General features: G+C 49.8%; 1 protein-coding gene and 1 long non-coding RNA gene across 5 annotated transcripts in view; one reads left to right on the forward strand and one right to left on the reverse strand.

Moving 5' to 3' along the window:
• The window catches only part of LOC141371697 (uncharacterized), a 143,880-nt gene that overhangs the window by 120,837 nt on the left and 4,992 nt on the right, over positions 1–18,051 (reverse strand). Inside the window, exons 2-3 of one of the 2 annotated variants that reach the window (XR_012376851.1) lie at positions 13,788–13,843; positions 12,786–13,440 (exon numbers count right to left, since the gene is read on the reverse strand). The exons of the other annotated variant lie outside the window; for it this stretch is intronic. This is a non-coding gene — a long non-coding RNA (uncharacterized lncRNA). The remainder of the gene's footprint in view (positions 1–12,785; positions 13,441–13,787; positions 13,844–18,051) is intronic. 2 annotated transcript variants of the gene reach the window in all.
• CADM3 (cell adhesion molecule 3) overlaps positions 6,547–18,051 on the forward strand; it is a 30,997-nt gene continuing 19,492 nt past the window's right edge. For 2 of the 3 annotated variants that reach the window (XM_025860669.2, XM_073888213.1), the window contains exon 1: positions 6,554–6,798. In XM_025860669.2, coding sequence (XP_025716454.2) covers positions 6,717–6,798 — 82 coding nt within the window. In that variant the 5' untranslated portion in view covers positions 6,554–6,716. Of the gene's footprint in view, positions 6,799–18,051 lie in introns of all 3 variants that reach the window. The other variant, XM_073888214.1, reaches the window with a different exon arrangement.

An 18,051-nucleotide genomic window follows, 5' to 3' on the forward strand; every position in this document is an offset into this window, starting at 1 on the left:
ATATTATTCTATCCCTGACTTTTGTATATTTCCTTATGGATAAAATAAGGCTCAAAACTGGGGTGGAAATTGGAGATGGGGTTAAGAACATTCACTGATCATTTTGTTTTGTAATTGAAAAAATAAAACCTGGGGTTACAGATTATTTTTTGTATAGATTGCAACAAAACAGCTGGGTCAAAACACCCGATTTCAACAAGCACTGTGCATGGCACATAAAAACTCCATAGCTACAAATGAACAAATGAAAGAATGATCAGAGAGTTCTATTCTCGGACATATGATCTCTTGTGTTCTTATATCCATGCAAGTATGTCCACCAGGTGTGAGTACAAAATGACAGTACTCTAGCTTAATTTTGTTTGTATTAACAAATAGACCAGAATGCCGTTGCTCAGAAATTTTCTAGAACTCCTCTTCAGGAACTGCCTTAAGAACCACCATATTAGTCAACCTGTAAGTCATCTACTATTACCCCACAGCCAAATCCTGTTTTTGTATTACCCAATATGAACCACCACTTATCTACAAGGCTTGGATCCTAAGGGCATTCGGCTATTTTCAAAATTAAAAGCCATCCTCAAAGGATGAAAATTTTCCACAACTGAAGATATGCAAAAGGATGTGGCAAGCTCTCAAGTCAACTCCAAGAATGACAAAAATGTATCTTGAATAAGTGGTTGGAAATACGTGTACACATGTATTAGAATCATTCAACTTATTTTTTTTTAAGATTTTATTTATTTGAGAGAGAGAGAATGAGAGATAGAGAGCATGAGAGGGAAGAGGGTCAGAGGGAGAAGCAGGCTCCCAAGGAGCAGGGAGCCCGATGCGGGACTCGATCCCAGGACTCCAGGATCATGACCCAAGCCGAAGGCAGTTGCTCAACCATCTGAGCCACCCATTGTATCTACTTGAACGCATACATAACTGCAGGGAATATGCCAGTGAAATGTGGTTGGTTATATACATGTACGTACTTCTGAAGAAAAATGGTTCATCAAGTCTCTGTGTTTATAAATATGCTATTTCAGTTACATGCAGTAGAATTAACTGAGAATCTACTATTTTTCTGTTTCTACACTAAGCACTGGGAATAACAAGATTCGTGAACTATCATTGCTGCCCTCAAAGAGCTCACAGTTAGCGAAGAAAAACACAGACAAATCCTTGCACCACCACAAAAGAAGGATTCCCTATAGTGGTAGCACCTAGCAAGGAGCGAGTATCTCTGACTAGAAAACTTCACAGAGGCAGCGGCACCTAATCAAAGTTTGGATAGATAAACACAAGCGCCAGTTTCATCAGACTTAATGAGATGGGCAATCCAGGTATAGGAAATAGTATGTGCAAAAACACTGAGGCATGAAACAACACAGTGTGTTTGGGAAATTACAAGCCATTTAATATTGTGGAGCACAGAATGCAAGGAGAAGGAAGCTGGGATATTCGTTGGAGAGGCTGTAAATACCCATGTAACCGAAAATGGGTATTTTTGTTTGCAGATGATTATGTGTGTCTACTGTCTTTCCGAAATACGTCAATCAGCCCATCGCTGAAACAAAGTGGCACACACATTTATTGCATGATTTTATATTTGCCTGAATTTATCACAAAAACTGTCCCCAGTCTCAGCTCATATTTGTTCCATCCCCGATGACTTGCACCTTGCACTCATTCCCCTCTGTGCTCAGGTTGTCCTGCTCCGTTTCCCCTTGCACTGCCTCCTCCCAGATTGATCTGCGTCCTCCCATAGTCTCTCAGGTCATCCTCCTCTCTAATGTCAAGCAGTGCCTCTTCCCTCCTGCAGAACAAAGCTCAAATGACCTTTTCTATCTAACAAGTCTCCTGGCTCAACCCAGGCGCTGAACACTTAGGCTCTGGGCTAGGACAGATCTAGTGTATCTGAAACCTGGATCTCTCTGCCACGTCTCTGTGTTCTTGGGCCAGTCATTTGGTGTCTCCAGGCTTTATCTCCTCCTGAGGCTCAGACAGGATCACCCCTGTCTGTACAGCAGGGGTAATGCATGCTGTCCAGAAAGCTTGGGAGCACCAAAAGGAATACTAACAGGAAAGAACTTTGTGTAGCACCTGGCATATCGTTGGCCTTTAACAGTTACTGTTAATCATAAATTCAAATTGTCCAGCGATTTTCATGCCTAAGTCATATATACACCTAGGGTGATTTCATGGACAGGTATTGACCTTGACTTTATCTGCTGTTCTGATATGCTGTGGGAGGCAGGGTTGCTGGGCAAATTTAATGCCAACAACGTCCCCCTGCCCAAGGTGGGGGGGGGGGCTGGAATTCAGCAAGTCTGGGAAGGAAAACGAGGCTTTTCAGTTTGTTTCTTTCTATAGTTTGATTATTTTAACTTATAAATACATTCTTGTTTTTAAAGTGTCAGTGGGGTTTCTGGGCAGGGAGATTTGGGCTTTTGTGTTGGTGTATTTGTTTGGTTTCTATTTTGTACCACTATTTAGTAAACAAACAAACAAATAAAAACCCTAAACTAATAATACACTCTCGGGAAACTCAATATTTTAGAAGTCGTTCCAGTCAGATTTAGTTAGGATTTTAGGAAAGGGTTGGTCAGAAAGTATTTGTTGGCAGAAAGAGGAATGTGCACAGGCTTTAAGTTCAAGCGGGCCGTAACTAGTAGATTCGGACCCACTATTGTCAAATGACATATCTCGTTAAGCCTTTGTTTCCTCATATTTGTAAGGCAGCTAATAATTCCATCCACCTTCAGGTACTTTCCAGTCCCTCAATGAGATGCTCTGCACGTAAAGTACCCAGCGCCAAATGTGGCAAACGTCGGATTCTCAAATGGTACCTGTGATCATTTTTATTATATGTGTGTTGCTGTCCTAGTTGCCGGCTCACAGCAGGTTAGAATGAAGATGCTGGCTCAAATTGACAATTAAATTGGGGTTGGTATTAGGACTAATAGTTAGAGTCTGTAATAGATTAGGGTTAGGATTGAAATTAGAATTCAATTAAGGTTAGAATTAAAATGCATACAGAGGTGATTATTAAGGATGGGGTTAATTAAAACTGGATAATGGAAGAAGGAAGCAGTATGAGGAGTACTGGTTCAGCTGGGTGGAAAATTAAAGAGAAAAGCAATGTGGAAACCCACGTAGAATTCACTGATAAAGGAAAAATCATAGAGACGAGAAGGATTAGAGTCCAGAGCAGAACTGAGCCCAGTCTTCCGAGCTGTTTCCTACAGGTGCGGTCATCCCCTCCTGGATGAATAATACCTAGTATTCACCGGGCTTGGCTGAGGCCCCCTCCCATCCTGAGCAGGAGCAGGACCAGCATGGGGAAAGGAATGCCCAGGGCCCACACAGCTGCATCTAGCCCAGCACCAGTGCCAGCACCACATTCCACACCCCCAGCTCCCTAGGCTGTTGCTGAGTGGACAGGAGCATCCAGGAGCCAAAACCCGCCTTCTCTCCAGTCTCCTTCTCTGCTTCCCCCTGACACCCAGCCTCCACTGTAGCTACCAGCTCTTTAATCCCACAGACAACCTACTCCACACTTTGTGCAAGTCTCTTAGAAATGCATATTGTGTGTCACAGCATTTTAGAGTGGAAAGTAACCATAGAGATCACAATCCAACATGGATACTTTTATTTTACCTATTTACATGATGGGGATAATCCTTGTAGGTCAGTCTTGCTTTGCAAAAACTCTACTCCTAGTGATTAGGAGTGAGATGCTGGGTGTGCACGCATGTGCAAAGGGCATTAGAATGATTATAGGCAAGGACTTATTCCCAATGGAGACATCCACATCTGCAGGAGAAGCTACCCTTTCACTCAGAGACACGCAGGAGTGAGCAATTCCTCAATTTGTACACTGCTCAGAAGTACTGACAATGATTCTCCTTATTCCTCCTGCCCCCGAGGGGACTATCTGCCTCCCTATCCAACGTGGCTAACCCCTTTACTGCGTGCACCTATGTGATCGGGGGAAGTCACTCAACTTCTCCGAGGCTCATCTTCTTCATCCATTCAACAAGGGGCATTGATTAGGTAATCTTGAAGGTTGCTTACGACTCTAATACTCTTTCATTCTATAATTCTAAAAGCCAATGTCTGCTTCCTATTCCCAGGGCCTAAAGTGCTGCCAAACTGATGCTGATGATGCAGAAAAGGGAAAAGGAGCCAGTAGGAAAAGAGCATTCCAGAGTCACATTTGCTAGCTCTTAATAGTCTCTCCAAAACAGCTCTCCCTCTCCTCCCACCCTTGATCTTCCTCCTGTGCGGTTACAGTAGAGGGTGGGGCTCGACCAGCAGGCCTTAGAGCTTTAGGTGAGGACAGGCAGAAGGGGATCACGGCAGAGCAGCAGACAGAAAAGATGATTAGTTAGAGAAGCTCGGGACCTAATCCCCTACCCTGCTGTCCCATCCTGCCCAGCTCCTCTCACTCCTGCGACAGTAACCTGTCATCTCTTAAGCCCGCTCTGATGATCTCTAAGGCTTCTTCTACCTCCTAAGGTAATACTCTTTAGCCATCAAGACCCTTCAGCTAGGAGACCCTGATCCTTCCCTTCTGAAGCCCCATTCTCTCTGAAAACACACCCACTGCTTCTTTCTCTCTGTAGGACTAAACTCATACCACCCTGGTCCCACCACTGTCAGAAAGCCCGATCTTCCTCTCTGGCCTCTCCTCTGTCTTGCATCCTGGTCTCTACAGCCTTCAACCACACTCTCCCCTCCATTTTAATCTCTCAGAGACTTTAAGACATCAGGGAGCCCCAGGGAAGAGAATGGTTTGGAGTCACTGAAATATGGGAAAGCAAGCAAGTCAGACAGCCCAAGGTGGCCAAAAACTTCTGCAAGTAATTCTAAATAACTACCCAGACGCTCAGAAAATGTACAAAAGGCAGGCAGACCTCTTCCCCCAGAGACCACAGAGAGATTCTAGAAACAGAGAAAACAGTGGGGCAGCATTCTGACCATCCTGAAGGAATTTCCCAGGGAATATTCATTGGCCTCTCCATCAGTGACTAACACTGACATAGAGCTTTCCCGATTACAGAGTACTCCCCATATCCTTGTCCTTGAGCTACTAGGTGGCAGACAGTTAAGTCCATCACAGAGGGCCGAGAAAGCCTGTCAGAGAGGGGGCAAGATGAACCAAACATGAAGGATTTGCATGGTGAGGCACAGTCTCGCTGCAGAAAGGGTACTGGTGTAGAGGTTAGAAGACATGCACCCAAATCCATCATTCAGGGACAAAGCATGGGCTCACAGGACTGGAAGACACTGCAGAGATCATACTGCCCCATGTCCTAACCACCACTTTCGTTTTCTACTATTAACTGTCATGTAACCTTGGATGGGCAGTTAAGCCCCTACCACCTGTATAATAAGGGGATGTACCAAATGTTTTTAAAGAATCCTTATATACCTAAAATTCTTTGATTCAGAGAGTCTAAGATTTAGGAATGTATACCCAAAAGCTATGGTTGAGCGAAACTGACTTCAAGGGCTCCCTTTCTGAGATGTACCAAGAGTCTTCCAGAAATACACAGATCACACAGAACAGCAAACCCCAGGGACTTGCGACTCTCGATCTAAAAGCAAGTGCAAAGGCCCTGCCTCTCTCATTCATCTTATACCCGGCCTCAGGGACAACAGCTGCTTTAGCCACAGAGGCACGGCTCCTTAAAGAAGGCATCTTCTCGAGGGTCTGCAGATCAGACCATTCACCTAAGAATCTTACTTACTAAAACTGGAGAAGGAAGAACAATCTCCTCTGGAAGATTAAGAAAGAAGAAAAAATACTGGGGGGAAGGGCTGTGAGTAAAGGGAGGATAAGGAGGATTAAGGGGGGAAACTACAGAGTTGCTTTGTAGGCTGTTTGGTCGGGCAAGAGTCTGAAGTGGAATCGGGTTTTAGAAGGGGAGTCATTTCTTGAACAAGGGATTGAAGAAAACGTTGATTCCCATGGCCTGGGGGTTTGCTGGAAGAAGCCTTTCAAGGGAAATTGCCTGGGGCCACACATTGTTGCTGGACAGATAATTGGGGGCTCTTGGGTCAGAGGAGCTAGGGATGGGTGTGTTTAGGAGATCCGGTCAGGGTAACCGGCTACCCATGGGGAGATGTCGCTGGGCAACACTCTTGATAGGGGGCCCCCCGGGGCTCATGGGGTTCCCCAGTTGCCAAAGGAGGGAGGGCGGGGCTGGAGGACCTCGGGCTAGTGGGCACGCCCTTGCCCAGGCCTGCAGTGGCCGCTCCCGCCAGCTGGCCCAAGGCCCTGCCCAGGTCCCCTCCCTCCACCCAAGCCTAAGAGGGGTGCGCGCCGGGTCCCACTGCTGAGCCAGCTCCCTCCCTCGGCTCCACACCCGCGCCCGGCTGGCGGAGCTCCCGGGGGAGAAGGTGGAAGGCACCACGAGGGCGCGGAGGGGGTGTGGGAGGCGGGGGGCGTGGGGAATGCGGCAGCTTGGCCCCCCCGCGACCAGCCCAACCCCCCGCCGCCCCCCCTCCACCTCCAACCGAATGGTTTGCTCCGAGCGCCCTATTTAATCCCCGCCGACTGCAGCAGCGCCGGCTCCCTCCCGGTCCCCGCCTCGGCCCCGGGCTCCGAAGCGGCTGGGGGGCGCCCTGTCGGTCAGCGTCGTCGCCCACCCCCTGCCCAGCCCCCGCCCCCGGGGACCCAGGCTCGCCAGCGCGCAGCGGGGAGCCGGCCGGGACGCGCCATGGGGGGCCCCTCCGCCCTGCCCCTGCTGCTGCTCCTGGCCTGCTGCGGGGCGCCCGGCGGGGCCAACCTCTCCCAGGACGGTGAGTTTGGGGGGGGGGGCGGCGGCGCTGGGGAGTGGGGGACCGGGGCGGGGGCTCTGATCGCAGCGGGGCGGGGGAGCCTGTGGGCTTTGTCTGGAAGCGGGGGTTCGAGTCTTCGCCGCCGCTGTACCCGGGTGGGTCTGCCCAGGCATCCGTGTCGGTGTGGGTCTGGGGTGTGCCGGCTGTGCACCTGCTGTACGCCTCGCTGTGTGCGTGTGCGCCGGGCTCGCTCGGCTTGGTGCAGCCCCGGGTCTGGCTGTGCTGCTGTCCGTGTGCGTGTGTCTGGGTGTGCGCGTCTGTGTTGGTGTTTCTGTGTCAGGATCTGTGTGTATGTCTGTGTCAGTGTGTGTTGGGGGCGGAGTGAGATCTGTCGCCGTTTCAGTAAGGGCGTGTGTCGGGGGTTTGTGTATGTGTCTGGAGGGGTTGGATAGCCAGTGCAAACCCCCAAACTGCTGTATGCAAACACCGCTGCCCACCCCCCGCCCGCCCCCACCCGCGGCGCAGCTCCGAGTGGGCAGGGAAGGGGCCTGGGTGAGGCTGCCGAGGGGGGCGTGGGCAAGGAAGGGGGGGGGGCTTCTCCTTGGAGCAAAACAACAACACAGGGCGGGGGGCCCCAGGATGGCAGTATCCCTAGCGGTGGCAGCAGCTGGGAAAAGAAGCCCAGACAGGAGCGGAGGAGGTGGGGGAAGGTTGGGCGAACGGAAGGATCAAGATATTTGGGAAGGAGGATGCCGAGAAAACCCAAAGCTGTCTTGGGCTAAGCACTGATTTTGCCAGATTTGGGGTGGGGTAGCTCGCCTGGTCCCCTTTGCCCCAGGTGGGAACTCAAGCCTTCTTGGGTTTGTCAGCGAAGAGACAAGGAAGAGAGTGGGGGGAGCAGGGAGGCGGGGCCAGGGCGAGGGGACTTGGGGAAGAGCCCCTCCCGCCCTGGACCCAGCTATGTAGGTCAGCGCTGTGGGGGCCCCTCGGTTTTCTTAAAGGCTGCTGACGGTTCATGGGGTGGCAGGGGACAGTTTGTAGGGAGCCCAGGAAGAGAGCCACGGCTCAGAGCCTCAGGTCCCCTGAGGCGGGAGGGCAGGCGGTGGAGGGACTAACGGAATGCATCCTCAGTCTTCCCCGCCCAGTCAGAGGAGGGCTGGGCTGCCGTAGGGGGAGAGGGCACAGGACCTCTGCGGAGCAAAGGGATGTGGGGAGAGTGAGAGGAAGGGTGGTGGCTATGCCCGGACAGATGCCAACGAAAAACAGAAAGAACCGCAGGGGAGGAGAAAGGGGAGGCGGCTCCTGGGCTATGGACCCAGTGGCCAGCAGGGATGGGCACAGGGCCAGGGCGGGGCGGGGGTGGAGAGGGGAGGGGTTGAAACTGGGGAGGATGATGTAAAGAATTTCATCGGAAGAAAACAGGCGAAGAGTCAGGGTGCTGGAGGAATAATTGGTCCATCTCCCGTGACCTCCTCCCCCCCAGCCCTGTTTCCATCATGATAAAGGAGCTTCAGTTGGTATGAGGACACGGGGGATCCCCTCCCTATAGCTGCCTGACTCCTTCCACGCTGTACACATCAACACCCCAAAGGGAGTCCCCGCCCGCCCGAGTCACCACAGAGACAGCGGCCCCTCCCCTCCGTGGAATCCCCCTTCCCCAGAGGATTACACTCATGACCCTGCTCACTGAGGAGGTGAGGAGAGTCCCGAGGGCCAGCTAGGTGAAAGCCAAGGAGAGACTGCTGGCCGTATGTGTCTCAGTAATGACCCTCTACCAGGCCTTGACTTTCAACCGCAGCCCCTGGCTTTCTCAGCCCACTAGCTGTATTCAGCATAGACGGTGTGACCCAAACTGCACCTGTTCAGGAGTGGGGATGGACAGCCCCAGGCTGGGACCTACACAGAAAGAAGTCACCCCAGAAAGCTGGGAGCTCTTCAGCCCTAGGACATAAACATTGGAGAACAGAGTAAATCTGTATACTAGCCAAGTCTTTCTTCACCAAACACAGTATTTTGTCTTGGCCCTCAATTTGGGGGCCCAGCCCTTCCTCGGGGGTCAGGTTGAGAGGAAGAGAAACCCTCTGCCCTCACATTTATGAACACGTCCCAGCAGTGCTGGGGGGAAAGAGTACAAGGCACTAACTTTGGAATGGAGAATTTCCAGAGGAGAGGTCAGGAAGTCAGGGATGGGGAGGGAGGTCTGTTCCCAAGGAAGAGTCAAATGAAGCTTCATTTTCCTTCTAGAGTATTATCTGTCTAGATAGTAGACATACGTCTGATGTGCAATGTCCTGGGACTTACTGATGTACAAGACATACAGCCCCACACAGTCTTTCTCTCAGTTAATTCCACCTCCTAGTTTCTGGACCCAAGAAGGCCAGCTCTGATGCGGGAGGTAGTCGCATAGATCTGAGGCTCATGGATGGTGGTCTTGATGACCGTTCTGACCAGGATCATGCAGAAGGTGGGTCTGGTGCCCCTGCTGTGGCCTGGGTCCCCTGGCAGGGAGCGAGGCAGTGCAGAGTCTACCTGGTGATGTTTGCCCAAAACAAGGAGATGTGGTGTGAAAGCGTGAGGACAACATTGCCTAACGCACAGATGCCTGAGTGGCCTCGGGTGTGTGGTAGAGTGGCTACTTCCAGGCAGAGGGAGGGAAACAAACAGCATGTGCTGCTGGGACATAGAGCTCCCTGGAGTAGAGCACGTTTGGAGGGTGCACAAGGCTGAACAGGGACTGAGAGGCTGGAGAAGCGCGGGAAATGCTATGGGAACGGACCGTTCATGCTGTGGCTGGAGGCCCGGGACCCGTCTGCACATTCAGTTTGCCACCTGCTCCTTCCCTCTCACATTTCTCCACTGGTCCTGGCAGAAGCCGGTGCTACAGGTTTGGCAGATACGAGGCCTATGAACTTAATGTGTTCTCTGGTAATCTCTGGTAAGCAGCTCTACATTGAGCACTGTGACCAGCCTTCCTTGGGCTCTTCCTTCTGCTTCTCAAGTTGTTTCCAGCACCCTGTGAGCTGACCGAGTGTACAGGATGGGTGGACAGCCTGACTTTGCTTCAGCCTGTAGCAATTTAACCTTGTAGCGCACTGCCCGACACATGAATATCTTTCCCTGTCCAATGACCTTCTGTCCACTGCCGTCCATTCTTCAGCCCCCTGGCCAGGTGCCCAGTGTAGAGCTCATGCCCAATGTGCCAGAGAAGTCCAGAAAGCATTCACTCCAGAGCTGCCCACGGGTCTGCTTGGCAGGCCTCCTCCATCCCGTTTCTTCCTCCCTGCAGCTGTAACCGTTCTGTCCCTGTTCCCGTGCTCTCCCTAGTGCAGCTGTAGCCCTTGGGAAGGATAGACGTGCATTTCCTGGCACCGAGAACTTGAGGCCTTCAGAGAGATGCTGGTATGGCAGAGCTTCGTGAACTCCATGCAGAACCAGTCTATCTGACGAGGGGCCCGAGCTGTGGCACGTCCACTGGCCATCCAGAGTCCCAACTCGGTCTCTGCCCCAAGCTCTCCCCGGGGCTCGGCAGCACCGCTGGGCGAAGGCGTTTCTTTCAGGACCAGGACGGTGGTTTTCTCACTTCTAGTGTTGAAAATGTGAAATTCCTTTATCACATAAGTAAAAAAGATCAAAGGAGAATTACCCTGCTTGAAAGAGAGAAGACAGACCTGTGGCTCTTTCACCTTCTTCCTGTCCGCCTCCAACAGCCCTGACACCTGGGCACTCTGCTACATGCAGCTTGAGGTCCTCTGGTCTCGCCCGACAACAAGGGAGCTGGGCCGCTGCCCTCAGATGCTCTCTCTCCTTCCTCTTCCAACTGAGGAAGACTGGAGGCCCAAGTCTAATTTCAAGAGTGCCTTGTTGGAGACATTCCCTCTTCACTTGGAGGGTGACTCACAGTTCTGCAGCCATAAAATTCCACAGATGGCATCTTTTTTGGTGCGCTGGTCACTTTGAAACAGCAGATCGGGGAGTTGTACCATTGGTCTGTGAATCCTGAGATTTGATGTCAGTACTCCTCACCGATACTACAGTACTTCCTTGAGGTCCACATAATATGTAGAAGGGGATCAAAAGCTGCTTGTCCTTAAGTCACATGCTAGGACTGATATCTTCACAGTTATCACCAGAGAGATAAAACCCCGGGGTGAGGGGTGGCTGTGAGGCGTCACATTCTTTGTTACTTCCTACTCCAGTAACTGCACACTGGCTCTATGATTCCTGCTTTGTCATCTGCTTCTCAGTGACAGAATGTCACCTAAGGCTGGTAGCCTAGGTTCCAGATTCTCCACGAAAGCAACTGGTGGCCTGGACTTACGTCCTTACTGACCACTGAATGAAACATCCCCAAGGCATTAGAAAGTTTTGGTGATTATATCTCCTTCTCTCATTTTTCACGTTAAAATTTAACATTTCCTGTTTAACCATTGGCTATAGGCCCATATACTGGAACATTCTGTTTCCTGGATGAGGTCATGTCCTAGAGGTCTATCCATAAACTCTGAGAACAGCAATCCCCTCGGGAATGCTTATAAGAGATAGAGAGAAACAAACCATCAGAAAAAGAGCCCAGAGAAACAAGCCATCCGATAAAGATTCAGGTCCCTAAAAACTCAGTCAAATTAAGAACAAACACTCCATGCAACTATAACATGGAGCAGAATAAGTCTCTGGAGCCAAAGACCTGTCTCTTCCTCTAGGATCAGCAGTAGTGATGATTCTTCACAAGGTCAGAACCAGCTGGTGCTCAGGGTTCCTATAACCCAAGTAAAAACCCAATCCAACCCTGTTATATAACAAGGAGATCCATCCCTTCTAACACTGAGAAACCTAGCTTTCAAGAGTCTTGAACACATGAAGGTGTTTGAGACTTTTGCAAAATAGAGGCTTAGCAAAGCTACATATTCTTCACTGAAGCAACAAGTACTGGAGAGAGAGAACTAGATTTGTCCCTTTACCAAAATTTCTCTAAGTGTAAAGAGACCAACCAAATGTCCCAACTAATGTCCTGAAGACAAATGCCTTCTTAAGAGGCATGATCCATTCCTCTTTCCCATACCTGATGAAGACTGGACCGTTCATGCCAATTTGGGATGCCTCTGGGCACCCTGACTCTGATACATCTCATACCCTATCTGATGGTAAGACACAATTTGGCTTTCTCATGCCCAAGTGTCTCTGAGGGGACACAGGTACTGTTTCCCTCATTAGGAAGATACTTTTATTCATAATTGATTGTGGCAAATTAAAACCCCCTCCACCACCCCTAATGCCTAGGTAATTGTCATAATTACTAAGGCTCACATTGACAAACTCAGTCTGGTGGTGGTCCTCACTTTTTATATGATCTTGGGTGTATATATGACAGGTTCAAACAAAGGACTTCAGGAGGCCTTTTAGAGCAAGTGACGGGTATAGCATGATCTTAACAGAAGTCCCGATGTCTGCTTTCAGTATGACTTCTGGAGAGCTGGATGCCTTAACCCATCATCCCTGCTCCCCTCTGCTTTTTGAGGAAGGACCCGAAGCCCTGAGCTCTCCATGGTGCTAGCCCCCACGTGCCACTCCAGGCTCTCTCTGCTGCTCTCCGTGGTCCTGCTCTCCCTCCAAACTTCCAAGTCTCCACCTCTCCTAAGGTGCATCTCCGTCCCCTCACCACAAACCCACCTGATCTTGGCTATGATCCCTGACCTGCTCCACCAGGAAGAGGGGAACAAACCTTGAGATATAGATACGAAAGGTCGTCACGACCATCTAAACAACTGTAGGAAGGGGACAGAAGAAGCAGGTGAAACTGAGGTTGAGAAGATGTGCTGTTTGAAATGCTCAGTGACCTCAGATGGCCTCAGAAGAACTGGATGTTTTGCCGTATGTGGAGTCATAAATGATAAACAGAACTACAAACAGTCCTGTTTTCGATTAAGTCAGTATTGCTCATATACAATAGTACCACATCTGCCCTGTAAGTGTGGAATACAAAAATGTGCCCTCCTCAGTTTGCTAAGTACCCCCCTCTTAACACGACTCTGAGCCTGGCAACCAACTCAAACTGTCCTGCCATGGTGCTTATTTTCTCTTTTCCCTCAACCTTAGAAGTAAATACAAAGAGAATACATACGGATGGGTTATCCGAATAGGTAAGGGAGGAATTTAATATATATGAGAGGCACCAAAAACAAATACCAAAAACCTGACTCACGTCCCCTATCTTTACAACCATCTTGTTCGGAACTAAATACAACCATCTTATCCCAGAGTCCAAGTCCTTGGCCAAATCTCAAGAGGCGCATCTTTAAACTGGACTCTGCTACTCTTTGGGGGTATCTGCCAATACTGATGACGTCAAATGCAGCAAGGAGCCGAGAATGCTCAGCCCCTGCCAGTCTGAGACTAGACAGCCTGTTCCTCCCATCAAATTAGAACCACACAAGCTTATCTTCCCCTAAATGCTGATTTCCCCTAAGTGCTGATTTCGTATCAATTTCCTAGTAATCGTTCTTATAATAGTTTACACTGGTGAATGACCTACAGCAGAATCTAGTTGGGGAGGCGAGCTTCCAGGATGAATTTTCAGGGCCCCTCTTCCATCTCCTCACGTGAAACAAGGAGAAACTTCATTCCTCAAGGACAGGTAATGGAAGTGATTTATCTCCATGAGTGAGCCTTCAGGAAGACAGAATTTGGGTTACAGTAACAGCTGGAGTATCTCCTATCTACTCATCTCCCTGAGCCCCCTGTTCTCATGGACAGCAGACACGTTTCAGGAAGGATTCTTATGCAGAGCTTCCAACATTTTTTTTTTCAAAATTGTATCATTATTCTGCATTGAGTTCTTCCCTCTGGGATTCCTTAAACCTCTCTCTCTCTCTCTGTCTCCTAGAGATCTCCAGGAGAATGATAAGAAAGCTAAATAATATAAAGAACTAGAATGTAGTCTTCTCTAAGGATTTATTTTTCCTTACCCCAGCTAGACCTGCATTAATTGTGTACTGATTGCTAATTATAAGCACCTTTGGCTCATTTACTTCCAGTTCAGGGTCAGGAAGGTCAGATGCATCACCTTGCCCTAGGGGAAAAAAAGAACAAGAAATGAAGGCTGCTATCTCAGCCATTCATCTCTAACCTAACCACTACTTAGCTCTGCATTTCCTTCATATGATCCCAGATATTAGCCAGGCAGAGTGGGGAAGCGGTACTTCCAATACCAGATTTCATGGTGATTATGCAAATCCTGGCTTCCTACATTTATTTGTCTTCTTCTGTTGCCCTGATTCTTTGCTTCCAATCCTGATTCTAGAATTCCAGCCAAAACCTTGGGGTAAAAAGCTCTGGAGGGTGAACTGGTTTCTGGAGTCTTTGACTTAAATACCTGATACTTCTTAGAAACCCAGCAAGGCTCTAATAAATACATTGATGACAAGTAACGTGAGACTGAGCTTGGCTTAGGTCAACCTCTGAAGAGCCTAGAGCCAAGTTCTTTCCTTATTATGAAACGAGGGGCCAGTTTTGCCATCTGCTCCTAATCATTTGTCCCTCAGCAAATGCAAAAATGACAGTAGGACAACCGTACTCATTCTTACCAACTCTTACTCTAATTCCTAAGGATGAAATCTTTCTAAACCCGTATTATGTGTTTTCTCCTCTAATCCCTATCCCCTGTCCTCTCAAACAAATATAAAAACTACCGCCACTAAGCCCCTGGGCCTCAGATATTCTCATTTATCCTCAACCGCTCCTTCATGCCAACTCTCTCCTGGTTTCCAAGCCCTGGAGTCCAGTGGCAGTGACAGATGGCCTGAGCCTCAGCCCTCGGGAGGGGAGAGGATTCTGTCCCTCTCCTGGGGAGCCTGAGCAGAGGAGAGAACCTAGATTCTGCTTTGGGGAGAATCTCTGAGTTTAAGCCATATGGTTTTCTGAAGTAAGGGGTTCTGACTAATAATGGGCTGGGGAAAAGGGCTCTGTATCTGGGTCATAAGAAAAGCTGTGTGTTTATGTCAGAAAAAAATAAAAACAGAGATATGAATAGTGAAATGCGTGTTGAGGGACACATGCTAAATGAGAGAAAGAGGGTGACTAGGTTGGAATATATATGCATCGTGGAGAACAAAAATTGAGTATATACCCTCCTCAGAGAAGGTACTCAGTGAAGGTTAAGAAAAGAACAGGAGATCTGTGGGTCCCCATTGTCGGGACCATGAAGTCTGTAGGCTTGGAAGAATGTGTCTGTTTCACCGAAGCGCTCAAGTCCCCCTGGAAGGCACAAAGTAAGGCTAACTGAACAATGGGCCACCCTCTGGAAAATACATTTTTAAGTGAAAAAAGTGAAAGGCAGAGACGGTTACGCCTGAGGGAGGGGGCCTGGAGCAGTGTGGGTGTGCAGGGCGGAACACATTTGTCTCCATGTAATGCTCCTCTGCACTGCCCTGAACCTGCCATCCACACCCTGACTCTCATCACCCAGGGAAGGGAAACAGTAAAAACAAGTCAGTGAAATCAGAACCAGCATAGATGAATGCTTTCTTGCCTGACTTCTAACAAATTAAACTTTTTCCCCCAGCACTGTTACCCCCCCACGCCAAGCCATTGGGCTGAGGTATCTAAAGTAGGACTTAAGAGCCAAGGAGAGTAAGACAGAGCCTGTTGAGAAAGGGAGGCCATCCATGCACTCAAGCAGGTGCTGAGGCTGGGGTTTCTCAGCCTTGGGGAACCACTCTTTATTTCTCCTCCATGCCCCTGGGCTGCCTTGTCCATTCCCAGTCCCTCTTTTACCACAAACATACGGTCCAATGAGCTAGGTCTAATTCTCTGTTCACTTACTCCACACTGCCTCTCTTATGTTTCCTTTCCCAAGTATTTTATAAGATAGGAGATTTTCCCCCAGTTCTATTCCATTCATGTGAAAGCGGCAAGGTAAAAATTTAGGGGAGGGGTATGAAGTGCCTGCACCTGGTTCAGGGGAGCATCTCAGAGTTCAGACAGAGTCTGGCTTCCCGGCCCCTGCATCAGCATGCGGACCCCGGGTCCCACCTGTCCTGATTTCTGCGTGTGTGAGCATGTGTGGGAAGGGAATGAGGAGGTGGGGTAAATGGACACTCCCAAAACGGCTCAGAGCTACCATCAAGGGAGTGATGTCATGCCCAGCCTTGTGAGCTTACCTGAGCAACAGCAGAGGAGACAGCCCCCTGCATAGACCCCGGCCACTCTCCCAGCAGCAACTCCTGAGCCATCCTCTTTGCTCTGCCCAGCCCCTCCCAGCCTCTTAGTCCAGAACACTAGATGCTTGTCCACAGAACACAGCCCAGGGCTGCGAGGAAAGAGCTAAGCCTGGGACGGGGCTCTTTTGGGATCAGATCCCCTTCCTCTTTGTCTCCCGACTGCAGTTCTTGCTACAAGGCGGTATTGGCTACAGAGGGGCTTGTTTCTGTTGGGGGCCAGCCCAGGGCTCCCTCCCAGTGCTAATGCACCGAGAACACTGACTCAATAGCAAATCAAAGCAACAGCTGTCCCCACCTCCTTCTCCGCCACCCACTTCCCAGTCTCCGCTCCTCGGAATCTTAACTAAGTCTCCGAGGGGCCCCCTCAGCCTACCACAAGCCCACTCCTGCCTCCAGATCCTTCTCCCTTCTGAGCTCAAGAATAGGACACGCTCCTCTGCTTTCTCCTCTCTTGTAGCCACCGCCCCCCTCACAGTCAGCCCTGCATCCCGAGGCTCTCCACCACCGGAGGCCAGCACACGGGTGCTCGCACACAGCCTGTCCTCAGTCAGCCTTTTCACATCTAAGGGCATGGAAGCGCCTCTGCCCCTTGGTGTCCTCTCTGGGGAGACCTGGAAGAGGCCAGTAAGGCCCCGAGTCTGTGAAGACGCCATTCTTCACGGCTGCAGGAGCTCACAGCTCACCTCACACCACCTCTAACCTGCCTGGCACTTAGGAGCCATACCTCCTTTGAGGTCCACGGTCCTGGGGGGGGGGGCCTCGCTACCATCCACAGAGAGATGGGGAGCAGGGAGGGTAGATGTCACTGAAAGTAAAATCACACCAGCTGGCAACTTAACCTCTGAATCCATTGGCCCACGGGGCTGCTATCAAATGACAGTGACCACAGTAGACGGGCTTCTAACCACGGGTTCCACAGACTGCCTGTGTGACCTTGCTCAAGTGTCTCCACCTCTCTGAGCCCTGGTTTTTCTTCTTTAAAATGAGATTTGCACTAGGTGCTACTTCGGATTCTTGGCAAGTCTCAAAGTCTATGCTTCTAAGAATGATAGAGGGGAAAATATTTTGGGGAGGATTAGGCATAACAGAAGGAAGAGAGGAATTACTGAACTCAGGTCTAAGAGGGGGTCAGAGAGGACATCAATTCCATCCTCCGTGTGGTAGAATCAAAAAGATCTTAGGATTAACCACCTCTGGCCATTAGGGGTCAGTAGAAAATGGCCAGACATGCAAATCGATGGCTGGGTTTTAGGAAATATACAAAATAGATTTATTCATGACATATTGTAGTTTGGTACTTTTTTCTAATATTTGGGTAATTCAAAACATTCGGAATAACGAAGTTTGTTTTTGGTGTTTTGGGGGGTTTTTTGGTTTTGGGTTTTCAGGGGGTTTTTTTGTTTGGTTGGTTTGTTTTTTTTTTTAGTGAAAAGAGGGTTAACCCACAGATAAGCTTTTTGTTTTAACCCCACCCTCACGCCCACCACAGGCGAGCTAGTCAACTAACCCAAAGATTCCCTCCTCCTCATTCAGCCTGGAAAAGCTTAGCCACACACCATTCCAAGCCCAGGAAACAAAAGCCTTTCATTTTCAATGACCTGCTTAGGATGGAACCAAAAGGCATCTGCCAACGTTCAGTAATAAACCTGTCGGAGCCTGGATCAGCCCCTTCCAAACCTAAATCTCTTGGATTAACTCATAGTGTAGGATCCCTGGTTCTGCAGATCTGAACCTCTTGGCCATACTTCACCAGGCCATGGGGCAAATCAACATAACAGGCACTTCTTCTAGTGATGGTTCTGTTCCCCACCCTGTATACCATCTATTTTCACTTATATCCTGTGTGCCTCCGGGGACAGAACAGCAAAGCCGAGAGGGTAGTGCCTTCTGGGCCCAAGCGGCTGCTGGGAGCCAGAGGGAAAGGAAATAAACAAGACTCCAGGAAGAAAAGCCAGACAGCAGCAGAAAGGACGGAGCGAGGTCTCAGAGGCCCCACAACAGAGAGGGTGGGGGGAGGCCTGGGTGAGGGAGGCAGGCCGCTGGGGTGAGACTGAGCTCA

This window comes from Callorhinus ursinus, unplaced genomic scaffold (assembly GCF_003265705.2).
Source record: "Callorhinus ursinus isolate GAN/ISIS: 27379988/994484 unplaced genomic scaffold, GSC_fseal_2.0 scaffold88, whole genome shotgun sequence".
In the NCBI taxonomy this organism is placed as follows: domain Eukaryota; kingdom Metazoa; phylum Chordata; class Mammalia; order Carnivora; family Otariidae; genus Callorhinus; species Callorhinus ursinus.